The sequence below is a fragment of the Vombatus ursinus genome, unplaced genomic scaffold (genome assembly GCF_900497805.2).
Source record: "Vombatus ursinus unplaced genomic scaffold, bare-nosed wombat genome assembly UNPS02015030.1, whole genome shotgun sequence".
In the NCBI taxonomy this organism is placed as follows: domain Eukaryota; kingdom Metazoa; phylum Chordata; class Mammalia; order Diprotodontia; family Vombatidae; genus Vombatus; species Vombatus ursinus.
In genome coordinates this window covers 3,066,203-3,091,248 of record NW_020954808.1, presented here as the reverse complement: position 1 = coordinate 3,091,248, position 25,046 = coordinate 3,066,203, and the positions used below count along the sequence as shown (strand labels likewise).

General features: G+C 45.5%; 2 protein-coding genes across 2 annotated transcripts in view; both read right to left on the bottom strand.

The window, feature by feature from the left end:
• The window catches only part of LOC114030978 (zinc finger protein 2 homolog), a 252,552-nt gene that overhangs the window by 9,347 nt on the left and 218,159 nt on the right, over window positions 1-25,046 (bottom strand). The window contains exon 6 of the mRNA XM_027845949.1: window positions 7,044-7,131. Coding sequence (XP_027701750.1) covers window positions 7,044-7,074 — 31 coding nt within the window. The 5' untranslated portion in view covers window positions 7,075-7,131. The remainder of the gene's footprint in view (window positions 1-7,043; window positions 7,132-25,046) is intronic.
• LOC114030981 (olfactory receptor 49-like) lies at window positions 17,462-18,466 on the bottom strand. The gene has a single exon (XM_027845952.1). The coding sequence runs from the start codon at window positions 18,464-18,466 to the stop codon at window positions 17,495-17,497; it is 972 nt and encodes a 323-aa protein (XP_027701753.1). The 3' UTR covers window positions 17,462-17,494.

Here is a 25,046-nt window from a genome sequence, read left to right as displayed (position 1 = left end):
TAAAGTGACTTGCCCAGAGTCACTCAGCTAGGAAGTGTCTGAGGCCAGATTTGAACTCTGGAAGATGAGTCAGCCTGACTTCAGGCCCAGCGCTCTATCCACCATGGCTCCCCCTAGCTGCCCTGATAGAACCTTATCATGTATTCCAATGTCCTCATTTTATAGTTAGGGAAATTGAGGCTCAGAGAGCTTAGGCGAATTGCCCAAGGTCACAGGGGTAGAACTGGGATTCTGGTGCACATCCCCAGACCCTCGATCTAGCTCTCTTCCTGCTGAACAACAGCACCTCTCACCAGGGCAACTGAGCCTCCTGTGAAAGAGAGACTAGCCTAAGGTGACAGGATTAGTCCTTGCCAGAGATAAGGCCTGGATGGTCTCCTGACTGTCAATCCAGGGCAAGTCCTCTAGACTGCGCTGCTGGCTACTGATGTGTCATTTTGTGCTCAGCAGCCTCTTCCAGGAAAGCCAAAGACACAACAGATGTCAGAGATCCATGGCTGGTATGTGAAATGTTTTATTATATTGTTCAGAAAAGATTAATTATTATTTTGTTAAAACTAGATATTGTTTGAACCCAGAATGTCGCCCTGACCTCAGTAACTCTAGGAATGGCAGAAATTGGCTACAAGGGATTGGAGTCCCCAGGTCCTGGCTCCTCCCAAAGCATCTTGTTTTGGGTTCTCTGCATGGGCCTGGGGGGTGGGGGGTGGGGTCACTCAAGCTTGTGTCTTGGGTTCCTTTTGTGTTTTGGATTTGTGCAAATTTTACTGAATGTTTATATTTACTCATATACATCTCAGTCTACCTTGCTTTACAAGTTAACTCTTGGAAAGATCATTGAATTGTGCACATGTGAAATGTGTACAGTGCTCTTGTCAAAATTCTATATAATGTAAACCTTCCAGAGTCTGGATGAGAGGGAAATACAACTCTTCTGGCTCACTGTCTTCTACCAAATGACTTAATAAATTTCTTCCTGAAACTATTTCAGATTTGGTAGTCTGTTTTCATGAATAACACTGGTAGATAAAGAATAGGTGGCTTAGTCTATCCTTTGGCACAGACTGAAATGAGGGAAGTTGGGGGAAGGAGGCTGGAGCATGCGAAAGGGCATCTATGTGACACTAGGCAACTAATTTCTCTTCTCTGTGTCTCAAAATGAGATTGGACAAGATGACCTTAAAAGACCCTTCTGATTTTAAGCCTATCATCCTCCCAATGAGAGAGAGAGAGAGAGAGAGAGAGAGAGAGAGAGAGAGAGAGAGAGAAGAGGAAAAGAGAGGGGAGAGGAAGAGGAGAAGAAGGGGGGGCCTGGCTCATCACTCATGCAATAGTGCCCTTTGGCTAACCCAGTCCTGGGGTTATAGGAGGAAAACATGAGACCTTCACATGCCATGTAGTCCAAGTCTTTCTTCTTACAAATGGGGAAAATGGGCCTACAGGAGACAAGAGACTTGTCCAGGCCACACAGCTATGATTCCTGACACAGATCATAGACGTAAAGCTGGAAGGAACCTCAGAAGCCACCCCTGGTGCTATGCTGGGAAAGCAGGATTGTATACACAAGCTAGGACACCTCCTTCATTTCATAGATGGGGAAACTGAGGACCAGGGGGTGACCTGACTTGTCAATAGACACACAGGTAGGATTAAGCATATGAAGCATAAGCTCCTTCCCCTGGAGTTATGGAAGGGTGTTATAATTCCCAGAATTGATTGTTAACCACTGGAGTTCCTCTTCATTAGGAATAGTAAAATGGCCCAGAGTCTCCAAAACAGATTTGCACAACTGGTTGCAAATTAACTTCCATAAACTTAGCCAAGAACCAATAATCAGGAGATCTGGTTTCAAGTTCTGTCTCTTTCATCCCTCTGAGCCTCAGTTTCCTCATCTCTAAAATGGGGTCAATAACACCTCTAGTACTCATCTCACAGGACTGTTGTCAGATTCCAGTAAGGTATCTGATTGGGCTTGTCACTTGTACAGAAACATTGATCCAGTGACATCAGGTGGGCTGGCCACCCCACCCTCATTCTCTCCTTCTAATACAAAGAGCTCAGTCAGGTACCAAAGGTTACAACAAAACTGACACAGACGCCAAAGGGGACTGGGGCATTTCACCAGCCTCATGTCTCAGCAAGGAGCCCTTCTACTCTGGGCCCACCCACACAGAGGCTGGGTTTCATCATTGACTAATTAAAAAAAAAAGAAAAAGAACAAGAAAATCAAACGTCTTATTTCAAAAGGAAAACCTAAGTTTCCACAAAAATCCCAGAGTGTGAGGGACTTTTTCCACAGGCTGGAGAGACCCGTTGCAGACTAGAAGTCTCTTTTCATCACAATCTGACATTATAGAAGATTTCTGGTCAAGACAGGGGCCTGACTGGAGGAAGATCACCCATCTCCCATATACTTCTCCGGCAAAAATCTCAAAGTCACAGCAGACAGAAGAATGATCAAGAAAGCCAATAAGAAACTGTAGCAAATGACTTCTTCCACACCAGAACAACACATTAAATTAGCCAGAAGTTCATGGGAAAGGGAGCCATCAAAAAAACCAGTATAGACACAAACAAACCAGCCAGCGGTGTCACAACATGTCCAGGGATATAACAAAGGCAGCTGCATCCTGCAAAGCCACAAGAGGCGCAGGAGCAGAAGCTTACCCTCAGAAAGACCCAGTTGGATCAGAAATCCACAGCAGGGATCTTCGAAGGGACTGAGCAGGAAACAGTCCTTTTTCTATTCAACAAGAAAACGATACATTAAGCTCTAATCTGTAGCCTTGCAGTGGCTGTGACACGTAAATGCTCATCCTACAAATTTAACCATTCGCTCTGGAGGAGCTGATTCCATCAGGTTCCAGGACACCGCTGTCCTTGGTCCTGAGTAAATCATGAACTTTGGAATTGGCAGCCCTAGTTCCAAACCATGTCTAATTGCAAGTCATAGGGAGGCAGAGGAATATTACAGAGGATGCTGGGGCTGGAGACAGAAATCTTGTTTCAATCAAGTTATCAGCTGTGTGTCCTCCACCAATTCACTTACCTTCCGTGGCCTTCAGCTCACCCATCTGACAAATGAAGAGGTAAGTTGCCCTGGGTTATTTCTGAGAGTCATAAAATCCCTTAGATAACATGAATCAGTGCCTCCTTCCCTTCCTTATCATACAGATGAAGGGACTGATGCCATGAGAGAGGGGAGGACTTTCCCAGGATTGTACACCTTACTCAAATCAAAGTCAATTGCCAAGTCATATCATCATCTCCCCGATGTCATGGTCCTCTTCAAGAACAAAGGACAAACATGCACGCAGCCTGTAGAAAAGACAGAACCAGACTCTCTGCCTCAGTCTGGCTCCGGGTTCCCAGACCAGGGATCTTTTTCCTACACTTTCCCACCTGTCTAGGTCTCCAGTGCTAAGTAAAATGGATATCCAGTAGACCTTATGTTTACCTGTTCCTTTTGCGTTCTTACTCTAAATCTAACCTAAACACCAATGCAGAAGTCAAAATTCACTAAGAGATACTAGAGTTCTCAACTTCTAATTTCTCTAACTCTCCAAGTGAAAGTCGACCAGAGGATTCCTAGCATCAAAGGCATTTCCTGGACATCCAGAGCCCAGAGGACTTGTTGCTGACCCAATGTCTGGATTTTCTTCTCTTTTATAAGACTTATAAGGATAGGATGGAGGAAAGATGGAGATGGGGATTCTTGGCTGTACTACTCTGTGCCACCACTGTATGATTTTTTTAAGCATCCAAAGTTAATTTGTCTGTAAGGAGGTATGGACACCTGGGTCCTGCATACCTCCGTTGGACAAGAGATTAGACCTTTAGAGGTGTGCACATGCCTTCAGGGATTCACTCTCGGTTCCTTTCCTGTTCAAGCTAGCAAAGGTCATTGACTGTCACCCCTAATCCACTGAGTGCTGGGCTCTCTTCTTCTTTAAATAATAGTGCTCAAGGTAATGATTATTGCCCCCACCCCTAATAAGCACATCACCTTTAACTTTATGCTTCTCTAAAATGCAAATCAAAACAACTCTGAGGTATCACATCACACCTGTCAGATTGACCAACATGACAAAACTGGAAAATGATAAATGTTGGAGAAGATGTGGGAAAATTGGAACACTAATGCATTGTTGGTGGAGTTGTGAAATGATACAATCATTTTGGAGAGCAATTTGGAACTATGCCCAAAGGGCTATAAAAATGTGCATACCCTTTGACCCAGCAATAGCACTTCTAGGACTATATCCCAAAGAGATCATACAAATGGGAAAAGGACCCACATGTACAAAAATATTCATAGCAGCTCTTTTTGTGGTTGCAAAGAATTGGAAATTGAGAGGATTCCCATCAATTGGGGAATGGCTGAGCAAGTTGTGGTATATGAATGTAATGGAATACCATTGTGCTATGACAAATGATGAACAGGCTGACTTCAGAAAAACCTGGAAAGACTTGTATGGTCTGATGCTGAGTGAAGTGAGCAGAACCAGGAGAACGTTGTACACAGTAACAGCAACGTTGTGTGGACTAATAATGATAAACTTAACCCTTCCCAGCATACAAGGATCTAAGATATCTCCAAAGACCTAGTGATGGAAAATGCTATCTACATCCAAAGAAACAAATGTGGAAGTTGAATTGCTATTTTTTTTCTCTTCTGTTGAGTTTTGTTTCCTCTTTCTGGTGGTTCCTCCTATTGGTTGTAACTTTTACTTACAACATTACTAATGTGAAAATATGTTTAATAGGAATGTATATGTATAGCCTATATCAGATTGTTCCCCATCTTGGGGAGGGTGGTGGGAAGGAAGAGGGAGAAAAATTTTAAACTCAAAAACATATGGAATGGGGCAACTAGGTGGCACAGTGGATAGAGCACTGGCCCTGAAGTCAGGAGGACCTGAGTTCAAATCCGGCCTCAGATCAAACACTTGACACTTATCAGCTATGTGACCTGGGCAAGTCACTTAACCCCAATTGCCTAAAAAACAAACAAAAAAACAAAAAAAAAATATGGAAGTGATCGTTGATAAATCAAAATAAATTAATAAAAAAAATTAAAATAAAAAAAAACTTTATGCTTCTCTAGCCAAGACCTCATTGGAGTCTTATAAAGAAGTGGTACTGGGGCAGTTAGGTGGCGCAGTGGATAGAGCATTGGTCCTGGATTCAGGAGGGCCTGTGTTCAAATCTGGCCTCAGACACATAACACTTACTAGCTGTGTGACCCTGAGCAAGTCACTTAACCCCATTGCCTAGCAAAAAAAAAAAGAAGTGGTGCTGAAGGCGTTAAGCCTTTTTATAGATGGAGAAAATGAGGCCCAGAAAGAAGACAGGACTTGCCCAACGTCACATAGTGAGGCAAGTTTGGAAATGGAACTCAGATCTCTTGGTGCCTAGTCACATATGCACAGACCTACACTGTATATACAAACACATACATAAGCATAAACATACCCTCAAAACCCCAACATACCCTCATTCTTTTTCTTCCTGGGCTCTGGGTAAAGGTTTGATAAATGAGCTACAGTGAGAAATAGTATTAGGATGAGGGTGGGAAATCGAGCATTGAAGTCTGAGAGCCAGGGTTTTCCTTTCTGTTCCAAGGGCTGATGGATAATCACAACAGGAGGTGAGGCAGGAATGGGGATGTCAGAGATTCCAGATCCCAGCCTGGGTCTGCTCAGGAGGGAGGGAGGACAAATAGAGAGCTCCTCCCTCTGGAGTACAGATTTTGGCTTCTTGTGTCAACTCTGCTTCCAGAGATCAGAGGGGACAGGCACCTTAACTGGAATGGGGGGGGCGCCAAGGAGTCAACACTCTTACTTTCCTATGTGAACCCTCTATCCCACCGTGCCCTAACTGGAGGCTAAGAGATGGCCTGGAGATCTGGTCAGAGTAAACAGCACTGCTCCACGACCACAAAGGGAGAGATCCCTGGTGCCTCAGGGATGATTGAAGGCACTTAGGAAGCTCACAGAATCTAAGGAAAATTTGTTAATAATAACACTAAAATTTATATAACATCCTCTTCTGGAATCTCTAGATTATCAGTGTCCCTGTTATGCATGGGACACAGCACTGAACAGAATGTCCACATGAGCTCTCACAAGGGCAGAGGACATGGGCTCTTTCTCCATCTTGTTCCTGAAAGCTGGGTCTCTCAAGCGAGGCCCAGGCAGCAAGAGGCTTGCTATCATTTCACACTGCTGACCCTTATGGAGCTTACAGTCCCAGATCTTTTGAGGAACCTGTAGTGTCTTTGATTGCCCCAATTCTCTAGCATGTGCTGATCCTTTTGCATCATCCAATAGGTTAAGCTGCTGCTCCTAGCTTTGTGTCATCTCCAGGTTCACTGACCATACCTTGTATGCCTTTATCCAAGTCATTGGGAGAAAAAGTCAAATAGTAAAGAAAAAGAAGAGTGGGTCATTGCAGCACTTTCTGAGGTTCAGAAGGGAACATGAGGAGGACTAGATAGAAAGAGATCTTTGAAAGATACATGACTTTATCATTTGTGTTTGAAAGGTTCTGGAGGGAACACTTTGGCACCAGCCCTGTAAAAGTAGGAGGGGCCCCAATTCCAAAGTCTTGGGTGTTATCTCTGGAGATCTCTGGAACAAGAGGTGGTGACTTGTTTCCAGAAGAAGGGAGCAGATGTTAGCCTATGGGAGGTGAGGATGGGACAGAAAAGAGAAGCAGGAAGAGAGCCCTCAGAAAATGGGGACCCAGTAGAGGCCTCATTAGGCTAGTGTCCAGCAAACAAAAGCAGAATTTCTTTTCTCTTAAGATGAAGCTCTGACACTTATCGCTTTTATTCAGAGTCTAAAACAAATGACATTTGGTTTTCAAATTGCTCGACCCAGTTTCACAGGATTAAGTGCCTCCAGTGTGTGGAACCCAGAGCTGCAGAGATTGGCTAAATCAGGCTCCTGCCCTCAGGCAGTTCCAAACGTCTCTTCAAATTTGAACCCAATCGGAGGAATTCAATAAGGAAAACAAAATTGTCCTTTAAGGCTACTCACCTACGGAGTCTGGACTATTGGGATTCTCCATTGAGTTCCTGAGAGAGCAGAAACTTCAGTTCTTCCCCTGGACTTCAGCCTTGAAAACCTGAAAAGGTCTTGGTTATAGTTTCTATTTCAGAATTTAAACCTTCCCCCATTCACAGCCCGAGCTCCTCCCCAGCAATTCAGGTACTCAATTACAGAGAAAACTGCCTTCCAAAAGATGTGTTATACAGCTGCTCAGAAACCTAGACTAGGATGGAGGGCCCACCCTACCTCCCCCCAAAAAATTATACAATGGTGGGGGATGGGGTCAGTCAACTCAGTCCAGCAATTTCCCACTTGTCTCCATTACAATATGCTCTCCTTCCAGGCAGCAGCTGTTTTTGTTGTTAATGTTTCGGGCTGGGGTCGGGGATTGGTGGGAGGATTGAATGCTTCCTTTGAAATTCTGGAGGTAAAAAGGACTAGCCCTTAGTAAGTACTTTATAAATGTTTATTGGCTCACTGACTGCTTTCCCAGCCCCCTCCTCCACCCTAGATACAAACTCCAATCTCTGCCCAGAAATTCCATACCAATCCACACATTTTTCTGAGGAAGAAAGTGAGACACATGAAGTTGTCATTTGTCCAAAGTTAAAAATATATCTAAGTGTTGTTTTATAAAAAAAAACAAAAACAACCAGAGGTCATGGATTTGAACTCAAATTCTTTTCTTATGCTCTAAATCCAGAGCTCACAGGGAAGGACTAGTTTCTGCACTGGGTAAATCACGAACTTGACTCTGTTTCCCATCACAAATCCAAACTCAAACCTCCTTAGTCCTAAAACCAATCTTTGATTTTGAAGACCATTTTCTCTTAGCCTGTGGTGTGCTAATAAATGATTAGCAACTAGTTTTCAAAAAACAAACAAAAAAACAAATTGTACCCAAAATACACTTTTCTTTTTTCTTTCTTTCTTTTTTTTTTTTTTTTTGCTGAGGCAATCGGGGTTAAGTGACTTGCCCAGAGTTACACAGCTAGTAAGTGTTAAATGTCTGAGCTGGATTTGAACTCAGGTCCTCCTGACTCCAAGGCCAGAGCTCTATTCATTGCACCACCTAGCTGCCCCCATGATATACTTTTAAATTTGCTGTTCGGTCATTTTTCAGTTGTGTTTGACTCTTCGTGACCTTATTTGGGGCTTTCTTGGCAGAGATACTGGAGTGCTTTGACATTTCCTTCTCCAGCTCATTTTTACAGATGAAGAATGGAGGCAAACAGGGTGAAGTGACTTGCCCAGGGTCACCCCAGCTAGGAAGTGTCTCAGGCCAGATTTGAACTGAGTAAGATGAGTCTTCCTGATTCCAGGCCTGATGCTCTATGAACTATGGTGCCACCTACTGGCTCTTCTTTTAAGTTTAATCTATAGTATAAACATTTTTCTCCATCACTTCTTAAATGTAGATAATCAAGAAAACATGAATCAAGCCTTGATTTACAGCCATCGCAGGCTTCTGAGCTGCAGCTACTCACTCCCTAAACTTAAGAAGCCCCTCTGGTGCAGCTGGTTCCAACTGCATTAGTACAGCCCTGCCCCAAGTCTTGCTTTGTTCCTTTTCTGCTTTGGACGTGTGGAGTTAGGGATGTCTACAGCAGGAGAAGTCCCAAAGGCATTGGAGATGCTGAAGTAAAGCTTAGTAGACAGACAAGAGCCCAATTTCTACTGGGATTGATCTGTATAGAAAGGACAGTACATTTTGTGTGATCCAAGATTACTGGAAAAGAAAATCAATAGAAAATGGGGGGAGAAGAGGCAAGGTCAGAACTCAGGGGATCACCAATGCCTATGGGTCAAACTATGGATGCTAGTCCTGAAAAAACTGATAGGTGGTACAGTGGATAGAGTGCCAGGCCTGGAGTCAGGAAGACTCATCTTCCTGAGTTCAAATCTGGCCTCAGATACTTCCTAGCTATGTGACCCTGGGCAGGTCACTTTACCCTTTTCGTCTAAGTTCACTCATCTGTAAAATGAGCTGGAGAAGGAAACGGCAAAGCATTCCAGTATCATTGCCAAGAAAACCCCAAATGGGGTCACAAAGAGCTGGACACACCTGAAATGACTGAACAAAAAAGGAAGTGTCAGAAAGGGAGAAAAATGAAGGAGAGACACAGGAAGAGAGGATGGCTAACAGCATGAAATACTATGGGAAGGTCCTGGAAGGTGAATCCTGGGGGAAGGATTCCAAATACAGCAAGATACAGATCTTTGTTGTCCTTAAAGAAGGCAGATTCAGCTGAGTGTTAGGGAAGCAAGGACAGAGAGAGAAGTGACTCTAAGAGGTTGGGAGTAGTAGGACATGCAAAGGACAGGCATTCTGTATTGAATGTTATTTTCTGGGAATTTCAAGGCGAAAGGGAGGAGATATCTCATAAGGTAAGGGGTAAAGGTGTTGGGCTTTTGTTGGTTACATTTAAGTATGGAGGAAGTCTTTGTTTGAAGCAGGAAAGCAGGAACTGTTGCATGGAATATCTCTTTTGAATGTCTCTGTCTCCGTGTCTCTAGACCCTGACATTTCACTCATTCTTGTCTTCCTTACGCATTTCTCTCATATCCTTTTCCAACATCACCATATCCTGACAGGGCTCTAGATGTCATCAAGTTGCTCCCATCTTAACTGCCCCAAGTGGGACACTCAGTAAATACTATGACTCCAGTGACTCAGGGATCTGCTCCTCCCCAGCCACCCCAGAACCCAGCTTCTGCAGCCACTGAGATTGAAATTCTTGTCCCTGGCAAGGGCGCTGGGAGAAACTAAGCATCTCCAAAACCTGAGACTCCCAGAAGCTCTAGATCTATGTAGCATGTGGATGGGAGAGGGGAAAATGGAGACCTTAGCTTCATCGTCTCCTATGCCTAACAGCTTCTGGACGCTGTCTAATACGCAAAGGTGGCCAACAGCATTTTGGAGATCTGGAAAGCAGTGAGAGTCAATGGGGCAAGGAGATCCCTGAAAGGACAAGGAATTTGCATTTCACCAAGAAAGTTTCATCAAGGAAAGGAAACAGTTATTGGGAAGACCTAGGATTCCTCTTGTTTAGGAGATAACATGACCTGCAGGTCACACCTCCCCAAAGACCCAGCAGGCAGATTCAGCAGAGCCTTCTCAGGCTTCTTCTGGGCACAGAGCTATACTGAGAAGGTGAAAAGGGAAAAGGCTCTTCTCTAGCTTCATTTTTCCTCTTGCAGAAGGAAGAAAAGCTTCCGTGTAAGGATGGTTAGAAGTCCCTCTTGCCATGACAGAAAGAATGTCAGATCCAAAGAATATCAGAGCTGGCCAGGAGCTCACAGGCATCCAGTCTAACCCATCTCTGCCCAAGGATTCCCTCCACAATGTTTCTGACAGGTCTCCAACAGTGCCCCCAGCCAGTCTTTGTTTGAATATCTCCAGTGAAGGAGAGCCTTACTCTCCAGAGGCTGCCCTTGGCACTTAGCAATTTGGGACAGCTCTAATTGTTTTTATTTTGGGGGGGGCAGGGGAGGAGAGGGAAGCAATAAGGGTTAAGTGACTTGCCCAGGGTCACACATCTAGTGTTCTACTGACTCCAGGACCCATGTTCTATCCACTGTAACACCTAGCTACCCCAGACAGTTCTAATTGTGAAGACCTTTTTCATGCATGGGGATGAAACTTGCTTCCTACTGCTTTCTCTCACAAACCTATTTCCTATAAACCACCACTTCCATGACTTATGTAGAGAAGGGAGGAAGGCTGAGGGCAGCAGAAAGGGAGGTTCTCCAGTGGCAGAGTTCTTCATCTCCCACCCACAAATACACACACATTTTTCAATTAATCAAAGAAACTGCATACTTCTTAGAATGTGGCCCCTCCATCCCTGGGCTCAGTTTCTGAGTGGCTGTGAACAATATCTGGGGGAGAGGAGGACATGCCCACTAGACTGAAGAACCTGGATTCTTAGGAGATGAGCTTGGGTCACAAATACAAAGGAAGCCTGAGCTTGTGGACAAAAGCCTCCCAGTCCTAGAAGGCAGAAGAATAGAAGGGCAGCGGAGGATCAGCCACTTGAAAAACTCCACAGAGAACCACAGCAGCCGGGATAATGATGACAAGTCCCCTTCAAGGTGGGATTTCTTTTTATTCCTGAATTTCTCTGCATTGGATCTAACCCCAGCCAAATTGGGAGCCCCTTGAGTCCAGAGGTCTGAGTTAATTGATCTCTATGGCTTAGGGTCTTGCATCCAGTAGATACTTAATCCTCAACTGTGGAAATAACTTGAAGGGTTTAAGCAGCAAATGCTACCAAGAGCTGGAGTTACCAGTGCCCCACAGTGTCTAATATGGAAACACATAAGAAGACTGTGTTGTCTTGCTATCTGTGTAACCCTGGGAGACTCTCTTCACCCTCTAAGCCTCAGATTGCTCATTGTTATTATCAAGGACTTGTACTAGAGGGCTTCTTGGAATTACCAACTCTATGATCCTTCAAATTCCTTCACCTCCCTTTTGGGCTCATTTTCATTGACTGTAAAAAGAACCATTTGGGAACCAATGATTTCTAAGCCTCCTTCCAGGAATAAGAGGAAGGAAAAAAATGAAGGAGAATGAAAAATCTATGAGGCTCTGCGTTGAGATCTATCTCGCCTAGACTCTGGAGTGGACCTTCGAAGATCAACCATTCCTAAATCAGAGAATGGAAGTGATGACCAGAGAGGGGAATGACGTGAACTAACGTAGGTCACAAGAGGAGGAGCAGAATTAGGATCCGTAGGCCTCCTTTTGTTAAGAGACTTAAAAGTCACTTAGTGGGGTTCTCTTGTTTTTACTGAGGGGGAAACTGGTGGCCAGGGAAGGGAGGAGGCCAGGGTAATCTGCAGACTTGTATCCTGAACTTGCTGTTTTGACCCCAAGTCCCAGGCTCTTTCTAATGTACTATGCCTCACATACAATAAGGCAGAATTCATAGGAATGGATTAAGCAGAAGATGCCAGGGCAGGGTGAGTGAGAAGTCAGTCACAGAAATTGAGAGCTGGAAAGAACTCTCAGCAACCATCTGTATGCACCTATAGCTGAACAAGCATCCATTCTGGACTGCCCACCACAAGTGATCATTCACCCTCTTCCTGAAGAGTGCTGAGTGTAATCCATGACCTTAGGGAGCCCATCCCACTCGAGCATGGCTCTCCCTGGTATGGAGTTTATTCCTGACTGACAACATCCATTTGTCCCTGGTCCTCTGCTCCCTTCAGCCTTGGCTCCCACTTTGGCCCTGGGGAGCCTAGCAGAGTCTGATTGAGAGAATGCAAGAACCGAAGAGCTCTGAAGGGATCTCAAGATCAGTTAGTTCAACCTTCATCAGAACAAGAACCCCCAATACAGAAGCCTTGACAAATAAGGATTTGTCAAGATTTGTCCCACCAACTCAGAAAGTCCAAGTGTCAAACAACAGAGTAGTAATGTAGAGAAGAAAGAATTTGTAGACTTGGTAGAAAGGGAGAGAAAAGGCTTCTGTCACTTGGAGAGATTCCCCTCCTGTTTCAGAAATCAGTACTCGGTGAGACAGTGGATTCAGGGGACTCAAACTGGGCAGTCCTATGACTCCTCATTCAGAGGGACCACAAAAGCTCCTCTTTCCTTTCTAACACATCAGAGGGATGCCTCCTTAGCAGTCATCCAAATGCCTTGGATCTTTCACAGTTCTTGACTCTGAATTAATCAAGAGGCATTCATTAAGCCCCTGCTCTTCTCTTGCTTGCAATATAGCAATAAGTCTCCTAATTGGTCTCCCTGAATCCAGGCTCTCCAACCTCAAACCTCTCTTCCACAGAGAAGGCAGCCGAATGGCACAATGGATACAGCACTGGCTCTGGAATTGGGAAGACCTGAGTTCAAGTCTAGCCTTAGACACTTACTAGCTGTGGGATTCTGGGCTAGTTGAGTCACTTAACCTCTGTTTGCCTCCAGAGAGAGAGTGTAATGAGGGTGATCAGTCTGTTTTTCAGTAGATTTATACTGGGCTTTCCAAGACAGAGAAAAATTTGTATTTCATCCTGGTTTTTGTCCTTCATTCCCAAAGAGAACCAATATGCCATCACCATGTTGGAGTGAAGGTACAGTGTGTCCTACTGTACAGTCCTACTGTTGGGCTGATCAGACCAACATGAGCTCAGAAGGCTCTACCACAGGTTGGGCACAGGTAGTCTATGGGAACAAATGGTCCATATTTCATCCTAAGGGTTGGGGGAAGTCACTGAAGCTTCTTGATCAGGGGAAGAATGGAGTATGTTCTACCAGTCAGGAATATCACCTTAGCAGCTGGGAGAAGGAAGGTTGGAGAAGGCAGAAGCTGAACGCAGGAATGCCCATTGAGAGACCATTGCAACAGAATGAGAAGGTGATATGAATTAGGAGACTGACACATGAATGACGCTGAGATAGCAAAGATATTGAAGACATGGAAGCCATAAGTCTTGGCAGCTGATTGGATATGTAAGGGGAAGAAGAGGGGGCAGTTAAAGATGACTGAGATTGGAAATCTGGGTGACTAGAAGGGTGATGATGGCCTCATCAGAAGTAGGGAAGTTAGGAAGGGGGTGGATTTATAGGGAATAATGAATTTTGAGTCTACTAATCAAGGCTTTGTCATGGGCTATCTTCTCTTCTCCCTCCATAACTATTTACCATGGTGACCTCCTCAGCTTTCATGGATTCAGCTAGCAACTCTATGCAGATAATTCTCAGATCTAATTTTTTAGCCCTAACCTCTTTCCTGACCTCTAGTCTGGCATCTCCAGCTGTCCATTAGGCATCTCAAACTAGATTTCTCATAGACATCTTAAACTCAACAGGTTCAAATTTGAACTCATTCTGTTTTCACCCAAAACCTTTCCTCTTCATAACTTCACAATTACTGTCAGGAGCAGCACCAACCTCTCAGTTGATCAGGCTTACAATCGAGGTGCCATCCTTGATTCCTTACAGTCTCTCTCATACCTGATATCCAATAAGTTGCTAACTCACGTTATTTCTATCTTTGTAATATCTCTCCTAAGCCACCCGTCTTCTCTGCTGTGACACTGCCACCATCCTGGTACAAGCCCTCATGCCCTCATTCCTGGACAATTGCAAGTACTCACTAGTCGGTCCCCATTCCTCGCACACCAGTACATCCACTACTCAAATCAGTCTTTCTAAAGCTCAAATTTGACCAACTCACCCACCCCCTGAATCAATGAACTTCAATGGCTCACTACCATTTTCAGGATCAAATATTAAATCCCCTTCTCTGGCCTTTATAAACTGGCCTCCTCATATCTTCCTAGTCTTCTTATGAAAAAAGGGAGAGGTGAGCAGACAGATTATTCCAGGTATGAAAGGAGTCAGCAGATGGACTTTCCTGCAAGAAGACAGCAAGAGTCCTTGAATATACAGCAAGAAAGTCAGTAAAGATGCTGAAGGGAGTAATGGGTAAGAAGGAAGGTTGTGAAGGGTGTCAAATGTCAGACAGGGGACTTTATGCTTGATTCTAGAGGTGGGTAAATGGGATCCACTGGTGTTGAGTAGTGGGGTGACATAATAGGACCTGTGTTTTGTTACATGAGGAAACCAAGGCAAATGGGGTGAAGTGACTTTCCCAGGGTCGCACAGCTAGTAAATTATCTCAAGTCAGATTTGAACTCAGGAAGATGAGTCTTCCTGACTCCAGGCCTAGCGCTCTAATCACTGCACCACCTGGCCACCCCAGGACCTGTGCTTTAGAAAAATCATTCTAGAAGGATCAAAGCAATGAGAACTTTGATGCAATGAGATAAATTGAAGCCAATTGCAATAGGCTAGGCCTAAGGTGATGGAAGACTATACTAGGGAGGGGCTATGTCAGGGAAGGAAGGGTGTTATAAAGGAAAAAACAACATGATTTGGAGACTGATTGGCTAAATGGAGAGTGAATGAGTGAGAGCAAAGAGTTCGTTAACTCTCTGCATGAATTAGGCTGGAAACAAGGATGGCTGGGAACATGTTGGTGCCCTGGACTATAACACAGATGTCAGAGGAAAGACAATGAGGTCTTTGTACAGGTTGAGTCTGAGATGCTTTTGGACATCAAGATGAAATGTCCAATAGGCAACGGTGTGTAGAAATGAAGGTGAGGAGGGATACTAGGGCTGAATATACCAACCTGAGGATCGTCTGCACAGAAATGACCACTGAATTCATAGGAGCGCAGGAGATTATCAGATAAGTGGGAAAAAGGTGACAAAGCATTTGGGCACGGCATGGATGAAGGTCTGGCTGAGGGGAGTGAAAGGGGGTAGATAGACAGGCAGAGAAATGGAAGAGAACAGGGTCCCAAAAAACAAGAAGGGGGAAAGTACACAGGAGCAGAGGGTGATCAACAGTGTCAAATGCTATAGAGGCCGATTAGCATAAGAATCCAGAGGAGGCCGTTGATTTGGTTATTACAATATCACTTGGGACTTTGGAGAGAGAAGATTCACTTAAGTGATGAGATCCAAAGCCAGACCGCAGGTATTGGGAAGAGAGGGAGAGGGAAGAAACGGAAGCACTGAGCTGGTGCCTTGTCAAGGAGTTCTGCTGAAGAGAGGAGACACACCAGGAATGGCTCCTGGGATGGCAGTGTTGAGTAAGGGTTTCTTACATGTGGATTAGTGCCAAGAATGTTTCTGGGTGGCTGGGCAGGAGCCACTAATGGGGGAGACTAAAGAACAGAGACAGTGGGTGCCATATTGTTGTAACCTGCTGGAGAAGAGGGGAGTATTAAGGGCGCATCCAGACGGATCAGTCTTGGAAACAAAGTAGGTTAGAGATAGGGGCAAAGGACGACGTAGTTGGAGATGATAGCAGAAGGATTTGAGATGAGAAAGGGAGAAGAGGAAACTTGTGAACATCCTCCATTTTTCAGGGAAGAATCAGGTGAGGCCCTCAAGTGAGAGAGTGAGACATGAGGCAAGAAGACAGAGGGTTGGTGGAGCTTCTGTGGTGAGCTGGACAGAGAAATGATTAGGAAGACTGGAGGAGCAGAACCATCTATCAGTGGCCCCAGCCAGGTAGGCTTTTCCTTAAAAGAAATTAAAATTGTCCTTGGGACTTGATTGGCTCAGGGGACTCAGGATTGGGCCAGTCCTGGCTGCTGAGTAAAGTGATAAAGTTGAGTCCTTTCTTGAGGCTAGACCAGATGCCCATAGGTGGCCAACACAGGGGCAGAAAAGATGCACTCAGCTCAAAAAGCAAGATGTGGTCACTGCATATCTTTGTTGAACATCCTTCCTCTGCTATGGCACTGCATCTCCTTTGGTTAGCATTGTATGAAGCTTCCCATCACACCCCAACAGTGCTCAAGCTTCTCCGAGCTCGAGCTTCTCAAGACTTTTTGAAATACAGAGAACTTCTACTTTGACTTTGAAATTGTGAGTTATAACTAGCCCCCTCTTTCTTGGCCTTCTAATGAGAGGTGGGTACAGGACTCTGTGCATCTAGGGCCCATACTGTTTGTGTTGAGAAGCTTCTTTGGTGATTCCAGCATTTCAGCTCTCAGCAGCTGTGTAACTTGGTATCCATCCATTCCTTTCCAAGAAGTGACCCTGATAATCAGCCTACAGGCTCCCAGTAGTGGTCATCATTTGCAAAATTCTACCACTTTCATCTATTCAGTATCCCAGTGTACTAGCACAGAATTCAGGAGGCCAGGGTACATATCCCCACTCTGCTTCTTACTGGCTATGAGACATCGGGGAAGTCCCTTTACCTCCCTGGACCTCAGTTACCTAATTTGTCAAAGGAAGCATTTGGCCTCGGTGACCTCTGGGATTCTGCGGTTCACCTCTCTCCCATCTGCTGACTTGTTCCCTCCTGGCTGTCCTTTCTCTCTTGCCCTTTTTTCTGTACCTCCTCCCCCAACCTTGTCTTCTACTCACTCTTTCTCTCATCCAGCCACCTCACTTTCATGCCTTTCTGTCTCTCCTTTTATTGATCTCTCCATTCCATCCCTTACCTTTACCACTCCATCTCTTCATCCACTTTTTTTCCCTCATACTTTTCCCCCTATATTCTTTTATTTTCTTTGTTTCTCTTATCTATATCATCTCTCTGTCCTCCAATCTCCTGCCCTGCCCCTCTCACTGCTCTGTCTATCTCTGTCTCTCTTTCTCTCCTTGTCCTCACCTTACTCTTCCTTTACAAGTTTTGTCCCCAAAGAGAGTCATGGGAAGTTTATGTTGGAAGGTACCTTAGACATCATCTTATTCAATTATTTGATTTCACAGAGGGTGAAATAGAAGCCTAGAAAAGAGAAGAGAGTTGTCCAAGACCACCGAGCTATTAAGTGTAAGTGCTGAGCCTCAGACACAGGGCTTATGATTCTCAAGGCATTGCTTTTTCTCCTACCCCATCATCTTCCATCTCCCTCTTCATCCATGTTCTGACCCCTCTAGAAGGTCCCAGGGCCCCCCAGTCAAACTCTGAGGTGCCTAGATGGCCCCCTTCCTTTGACCAGCACATCCCTGCTGACCTGCTGCACCAGCTTGTTCCTCAGGCAGTAGACAAAAGGGTTCAACAGGGGGGCAACAATGGTGTTGAAGAAGGCCACCCCCTTGTTGAGGTCCAGCTGTCCCGTCTGGGTTGGGTGGAGGTACATGATGATGCAGCTGCCATAGGTGATGGAGACCACCAGCATGTGGGAGGAGCAGGTGGAGAAGGCCTTGCGCCGGCTCTGGGCAGAGGACAGCTGCAGGAGGGTCCAGATGATGCAGAGGTAGGACGTCACTGTCACAGTGACGGCACCGGCCAGGGTGCACACAGCCACCAAGAAGGCAGACAGCTGCAGAAGTCTGGTGTCGGTGCATGCCAGAGCCAGCAGCGGGGTGCTATCACAGAAGAAGTGATTGAGCACCTTTGGTCCACAGAGTGGCAGGAGGAGCAGCCAGATGCAAGGCCCTGAGAGGAAGAGGAAACTTCCAGCCCAGCAGCCCAGCACCAGCCCCAGGCAGGTTTGGCTGGTCATAAGGGCTGGGTACCTCAGGGGATAGCAGATAGCCAGGTATCGGTCCACAGACATTACAGCCAACAGGAAGAACTCCACAGTGCCCAGGGTGAAGTAAAGGACCATCTGGGAGAAGCATCTGGGTGCGGAGATGGTTTTATGGCCTGTGAGGAGGTGGCTGAGGACCTGGGGAGTGATGGCTGAGGTGAAGCCCATCTCCAGCAGGGAAAAGTTCCTCAGGAGATAATACATGGGGGTTTGCAGACGGCTATCCACCAAGGAGAGGACCACAATGAACAAGTTGCCCAGCAGGGTCAACAGGTAAGTGGGCAGGAGAACAGTGAATAGCAGGAGCTGCAGGCCTCGAAGGTCTGTGATACCAAGCAGAATGAACTCAGTGCCCTGGGAGTGGTTCCCCAGCTCACTCCACTCTCCTGGAGGCATCTGGAAGGGGGGAGGGCAGAAAGAGGTCAGAGGCTCTCAAAACACAGTCTTATATCTAGAAAGGACTTTAGAGGACCCATTTGTGCAAAAATATTTATAGCAGTTCTTTTTGTGGTGGCAAAGAACTGGAAATTGAGAGGATGCCTATCAGTTTGGGAACTGCTGAACAAATTGTGGTATATAATTGTCATGGAATAATATTGTATTAAAAGAAATGATGAGCAGGCTGATTTCAGAAAAACCTGGAAAGACTCACATGAAATGATGTAAAGTGAAGTGAGCAGAACCAGAACATTGTACACAGCAATAGCAACATTGTAACCAACTCTGATAGCCTTGGCTATTCTCAACAATACGATGATCCAAGACAATTCTAAAGGACTGGTGATGAAAAATGCTATTGACCTCCAGAGATAGAACTGATGGAATAAGCTCAAAGCATACTATTTGTCACTTTATTTGTGTGTGTGTGTGTGTGTTTTCTTTTGGTCTGCGTCTTCTTTTACAACATGACTGATATGAAAATAGTGCATGATTACATGTGTAAAAGCTAGATCGAATTGCTTACTGTGTCAGGGAGGGGAAAAGAGGAAGTTGAGGGAGGAAAGGAGAAAATTTGGAACTCATATTATTTTTTTAAATGAATGTTAAGAATTATCTTTACATGTAATAGGAGGAAAAATATTATTTAATTTTTTTTTAAAAGAATGTAAGTTCCTTATAGGCAGGGACTATATTTGTTTTTGTATCCCTAGCACTTAAGTAAATACTTAATAGATGCCCCCCCCCAAAATAAACCTATTACATGTTAAATAACATTAAAAATTAATGTTAAAATTGCCTTTCATATAATTGGGGGAAATATATATTTTTTAAAAAATAGAAAGGATTTTAGAGACTGACCCCAAATCAATTGATTACTTAACAATCATTTATTAAGAGATACATAAATGTTGGGCACTTTGCTAAGCAGTAGAAATACAAAGAAAGGCAAATGAGGTCCTACATTCAGGGAACGTACATTATAGTGGAGGAGAAAACATGTAAAAATGAAGTAAATAAAAGTGATGTATCAAATACGTGGGGTCATCTGAAAGAGGGCAGCACAAGCAGCTCTCGAGGAGGGAGGAGTGGAACAGCCTCCTACACAAGATGGGGTTTGTGCTGAGACTGGAAGGAAGCAGGGAAGCCAGGAAACAGGAAGGAAGGAGAGCACCGGAGCATCCAGGCATGGAAGACAGCTAGAGCAAAGGCATGGAGGAGGTAGACGGTGTCATAAGTGAGGAAGAGCAGGAGGATGTTTATTGGAGCTGGGTCTTCCAGTGCATGGAGTTGAGTCAAAGGTAAGAAGACTGGAAAGGTGGGAGTGGGACAGATGGTGGAGGACTTGAAATGGCAGTCAGAAGGCAGCACCCTCTACACCACTTCCAGTCAGCCAGATGGATAACCCAGAGGACGGAGATATGGGAGAACCACAGGAGAGCAAGTAGCCAGTGCACAGGATAGATTCAGATTGAGGGACCCAAGTGGTGGGGAGCCCATCTCCATGGCAGATGAAGAGGCTCATGCTGCCAGAGGGGATATTTAATAAGAAAAGACATCTGGAGTCATACCAAATGTGTGGATTGATCTGGAATCATGGAAGGACTCAAGGGAATACTGCCTTTTGGCTTCCCTCAAGTTCACCTAACGTCCCTTCTTTTGCAAAAAGCCTTTCCAAGTCCTCAGTAACCTTAGTGCTTTCCCTCTGAGATGACCGCCAGTTTTCCTGCCCAAAACTTGCCCCAGATCTTCTGACTCCAAAGCCATACTTACTTAAAGTGAGAGTGGGGAAGGGAAGAGTCTTTGCTCTGTTCCAGATTTGCCCAGTGATCATGGATTTTTGTCTCTTCCTCTTATATAAAATGAGGAGAGCTGTTCTTAGTCTCTAAATGTTCCTTACCTCTCCCAAAGTGCCCTGATTGAAGTCCCTGAAGAGATCTCTTCCAGGCCATACATAGTTTTCTCACAGGACCCCCACCCCAGGACCCCTAGCCCTTCTTACCAACTAAGGATAAGCATTACCTCCTCCAACCCTCATCTCCCCTTTAAGATCTAAAACTGTTCTAGGTGATTCAGCAAGATCTAGAAACCATGTGTCCACCTGTTGAAGGGGCTGATAATGACTAGTGTGGAGAAGAAAAGGCTCTGGTAAGGTAGGGGACGGGGAATGAATCACGCTCTTCAAGGATCTAAAAGTTTGTCATATGGAAGACAGAGTAGACTTGTCTCTCTTGTCCTCAGTGATGGAGGTAGGGGGAAGTTACAGAGAAGCAGGTTTTGATTGGTCTGCTTGGAAAGTAGTGAGTTCATCATAGAATCCCAGAACCAGAGATCTAGAGATGGAAAGCACCACAGAAGCCACGTATGCCCACCCCCTCACTTCACAGATGAGGAAACTGAGGCTCAGAAAGGGGAAGAGAAGTTCCTAAAGTGACCCAGCTAGTAAGAAGTACCGTTGGCATCCCAACCCAAACTCTCTGCCTCTCGCCATAACAGTTGAGGTCATCCACTTCAGTGTACAGTGGATGACCACTTGTTAAGGATAGTCTAGGGGGAACCCTTGCTCAGACATGGGTGATACTAGATGTTTTTTTCATCCCTTCCAAAACCAGCTCTGAAGTTCTGAGGTCCTCACCTGGTGAGGGCTGGACAGTGAGGTGTCCACCTTCTCTGACCTCATCCTCTCTAGCACCAAACCAAGAAAAATTCCCATGGTTGCCCTGATGTAATCACATAATCACTAATGTTAGACTTGGAAGAGGCTTTAGAGAAGATCTAGAATAAGCCCCTTTCCATTTTAAAGATGAGAAGACAGCCCAGACAAGAAAGAGGCCTACCCAAGATCACACAGTGACCACAACCTTTACTTTGCCCCAAGCCATCATCTATGGACACAGATTGAGGCCTAGGGAGCAGAGTCTCAGGGTCTCAAAGCACATCATGGTTGAATTGGGACCTTGGACCACAGTTTTCTGCTTCTCATACCACAGTGTCCCCAAGGTGACCCATGGCTCCTGGCCTCAAGATCCTGGGATCCTGGCTGTTTGGTATAGCACTCAGCTTGGAGAGGGGTAGGGACTCATCTAAGGTCACACAGCTAAGAAGTTTCAGGGACCAGGGCCCTCCTGGGCTCCAGGGAATCCTGAAGGTCAAAGTCTGGGCATTTCTCCCAAGGCTTGGTGGGTTAAATCAATCTGTGAATGGACAAGCATGGTTGAAGTGGCCGCTCTGTCCAAGGTACTGTGCTAAGTGGTTCAATGCATCTGTCCTTTCCTGAGAGATCAGGGAAATGGCCAAATGATCCCGAGCCCCTGGGCTGTAGCTCCAGTTCTTTCACTACCAACATGCTGCTCTGCCCCAGGTCAATCCCATCTTCTCTATGGGCCTCAGTTTTCTCACCTACATAATAAGCAGACTGGTCCAGCAGAGCTATCTCCAGTTCCCTGCCAGCTTAATGATTTGAGGAAAGGCCATCTTGCAGGGTGAACTTTGTCCAGGACTTAGGTCAGAAAAGATCACTGTGTATGTAGGAACAATTCCATTTCCCTCTTGGAACCTCAATTTCCTTCTCTAAAATTGTACTAAAAATCTTGCCCTGTCCACTTCACAGAGTCACTGTGGGGATAAGGCTGCGACAAGCCTGAAAATGTGTGAGAAACAGGGTAGCTCTTGTGCTTTGGGGGCTGCCTCTGACACTGCTCTGGGGAATAAAGCCACAGGAAAAGTCTGATGGCTACACTTTGAGGGGCTCATGGCACATTCATCACAACAGCCCTGGGAGGGAGGTCATGTATGGACCACGACCGGCAGAGGAGGAATCTGCAACTCTACAATATAGGGCAGCTTGTCTACAACTGTCAGCTGCTCAGCATCTGAGGTGAGACTGGAGCCTAGCATTGCTGACACCTTGAGGTCTGCCTCCCCAGAGGATGAGGCCAATGTCTTCTCCATGATAACCACTCTGTCACAATGTCCCTAACCCTAAGGGGTCAGCAACTTGTCTCATTTCTGCTTGGAAGAAGGCGCCTCACCCTGTCCTGAGTCAACACCATCCTGGGCACTGAGAGCACATGCAGGCTGGAACAGAAGGGGCTTGGGCTGAGCAGGGCCTTCTCTGCTTTGTCCTCATGGGCAAACAGCTCTGACCAACCACTGAGTCAGTCTGCCACCCAGAAGCCTCCTCCTCTGCCCCAGCTCTTCCCTCGGAGCCAGGCAGAAAGAGTGCTAGAAATTACAGTGGTCCCTGTCAGGTAGATAGCACCATGTGGCAAACCCAAGGTGGCTTCTACAGGCAATGTCATGATCCCCAATCTACAGGTGAGAAAACTGAGGCGTAGAGCAGTAAGTGATTCACCCAGGACCACCCAGAAAGTTAATGCCCAAGACAGGATTCTCTGTCCCGCCCCCAACTCCAAGACTCTCCAGCAATACTTTATATGGGAACAAAAGTTCTCCCTGGGGTCCCCGCACAGAGTAATGATTTCTTTTAGTAGGGACACTCCTGGAAGATCCCTGATAAGGTCCCTTCCAACTTGCAAAGTAGGTGATTTGAATTCCTTATTTTCCAAACGAAGTGCCTGAGACACAGAGACAGCAATGGACTGCCCCTAGTTAGTCAGCAAGTTCAAAGCAGTTGATGGGCCAATCAATCAAGATTCATAAAGTGCCTATTATGTGCCAGGCACTGTGCTTAGTGCTAGAACCTAGGAACCCATGGCTTCCTCCATTACAAAAGGCAGGTCAAAACAGGGTTCTAGGAGTTGTGCATTAGGAGACCAATGAACTCTAATATAAATAATAATGTATCATTATATATAATAAATATAATATAAATAATTAATATCTAAATAATAACAATTAATGATTTTGACTAATTAACCTCTAAGGTTCCTTCTAACTTGGACAGTCTATAATGCCAGGTTATGGAGAAACCCATGGAAGGGAGTGATCAAGTTACCTCTGAGTTCACTTTCATATTTGGGCCTCTGTGATCTGTAGCTACTGTGCATGGGCTCCAAGGCCCCAGAGACCTCTCCTGGCCTTGGAGAATAACCAGAAAGGGCTCCCTCTTGGCCTCATAGAATCCAGAACAGAATAGGAAGGGAAAGGAGAAAGAAAGAAAGAAAGAAAGAAAGAAAGAAAGAAAGAAAGAAAGAAAGAAAGAAAGAAAGAAAGAAAGAAAGAAAGAAAGAAAGAAAGAAGGAAGGAAGGAAGGAAGGAAGGAAGAAAGGAAGGAAGGAAGGAAGGAAGGAAGGAAGGAAAGAAAGAAAGAAAGGAAGGAAGGAAGGAAGGAAGGAAGGAAGGAAGGAAGGAAGGAAGGAAAGGATGGAAGGAAAGAAGGAAGGAAGAAAGGAAGGAAGGAAGCATTTATTAAGTGCCTGCTATGTGCCAGTCACTGTGTCAAGTGCTTTACAAACATCTCATTTGATCCTCACAACAACTCGAGGAAGAAGGTGTTATTATTTTCCTCATTTTATACATGAGGAAACAGAGTCAGGCAGAAGTTAAGTGACATGCCCAAGGTCATACAGACAGTAAGTATCTGAGGCCAAATTTAAACTCAGCTGTCCCTGACTCCAGGCCCAGCACTCTCGTCTACTACAACGGCTAGATGCATCCATAGATGCCTCACAGATCCTTTCCTCCATTGCAGACATCTCCCATCCCAGCTGTTCTGACTCAGCTAGGTGGGCCTGGTGAGGAGCTTAAACCCCAGCTCTGACATGTCCTCTGTGTGACCTTGGCGAAGTGCTTTCCCCTTTTTTTGCCTCAGTTTCCTCATCTGAAAAATGAACAAGTTGAACTCAGTGATTGATAAGGAGGCTGAGGGTCAAACCTCTGATGTCTAACCTCCATCATTGCTCTTGCCTCTTAAGCCCACTTCGTCCAATAGAGTCCACAGTGGACTGATCCTCCGTGTGGCCACCATTCCCAGGAGCAGATATGGGTGACATTGGGGCTCCCTTGCCACAAGGGCCCAGAGCCTTTTTCCCAGTGTCAGATTTGGAAAAGGCCATGGAGGGATAGAGCAAAAGGGAAAGAGACAGAGAGACTGAGAGGGAGAGAGACAGAGAGGGAAATGTGGACAGAGACCCAGAGAAGAGGGAGGACTTACTATTACCTTGGTGAAGGGTGGTGGACTCCGGGGCAGGATGGCTCTAACCCAGGGCTACATTTAGAGTTCCTGTTACTCCATCCTGACTCATGAGGACCAGAGAGGACATCCTGTGTCTTCCCTCTGCTGCCCCTAACCTCCCCTCTGAGCTCCTGCACCGAAATGTCTCTTGTGACCAACTTAGCCAACAGGGACCTGGGAAACTTCCAAACTTTTAATGACCCCCAAGAGTTTAATTAGATTGCTGCCTCTGAACTTTCTGTGAGGAGAACTTGCTCTGGCCCTGAGCCTGGGGGCGGAGGGGGTATGTGTTGTTGTTTTGATCTCCTCTGTGGTGCTCGGGCACAGTCGCCATGTCAATTCAACAAGCAGCCATGACTTTCCTACTGTGTTTAAAGCCCCCTTCTCTGCACTTGGAAGAAA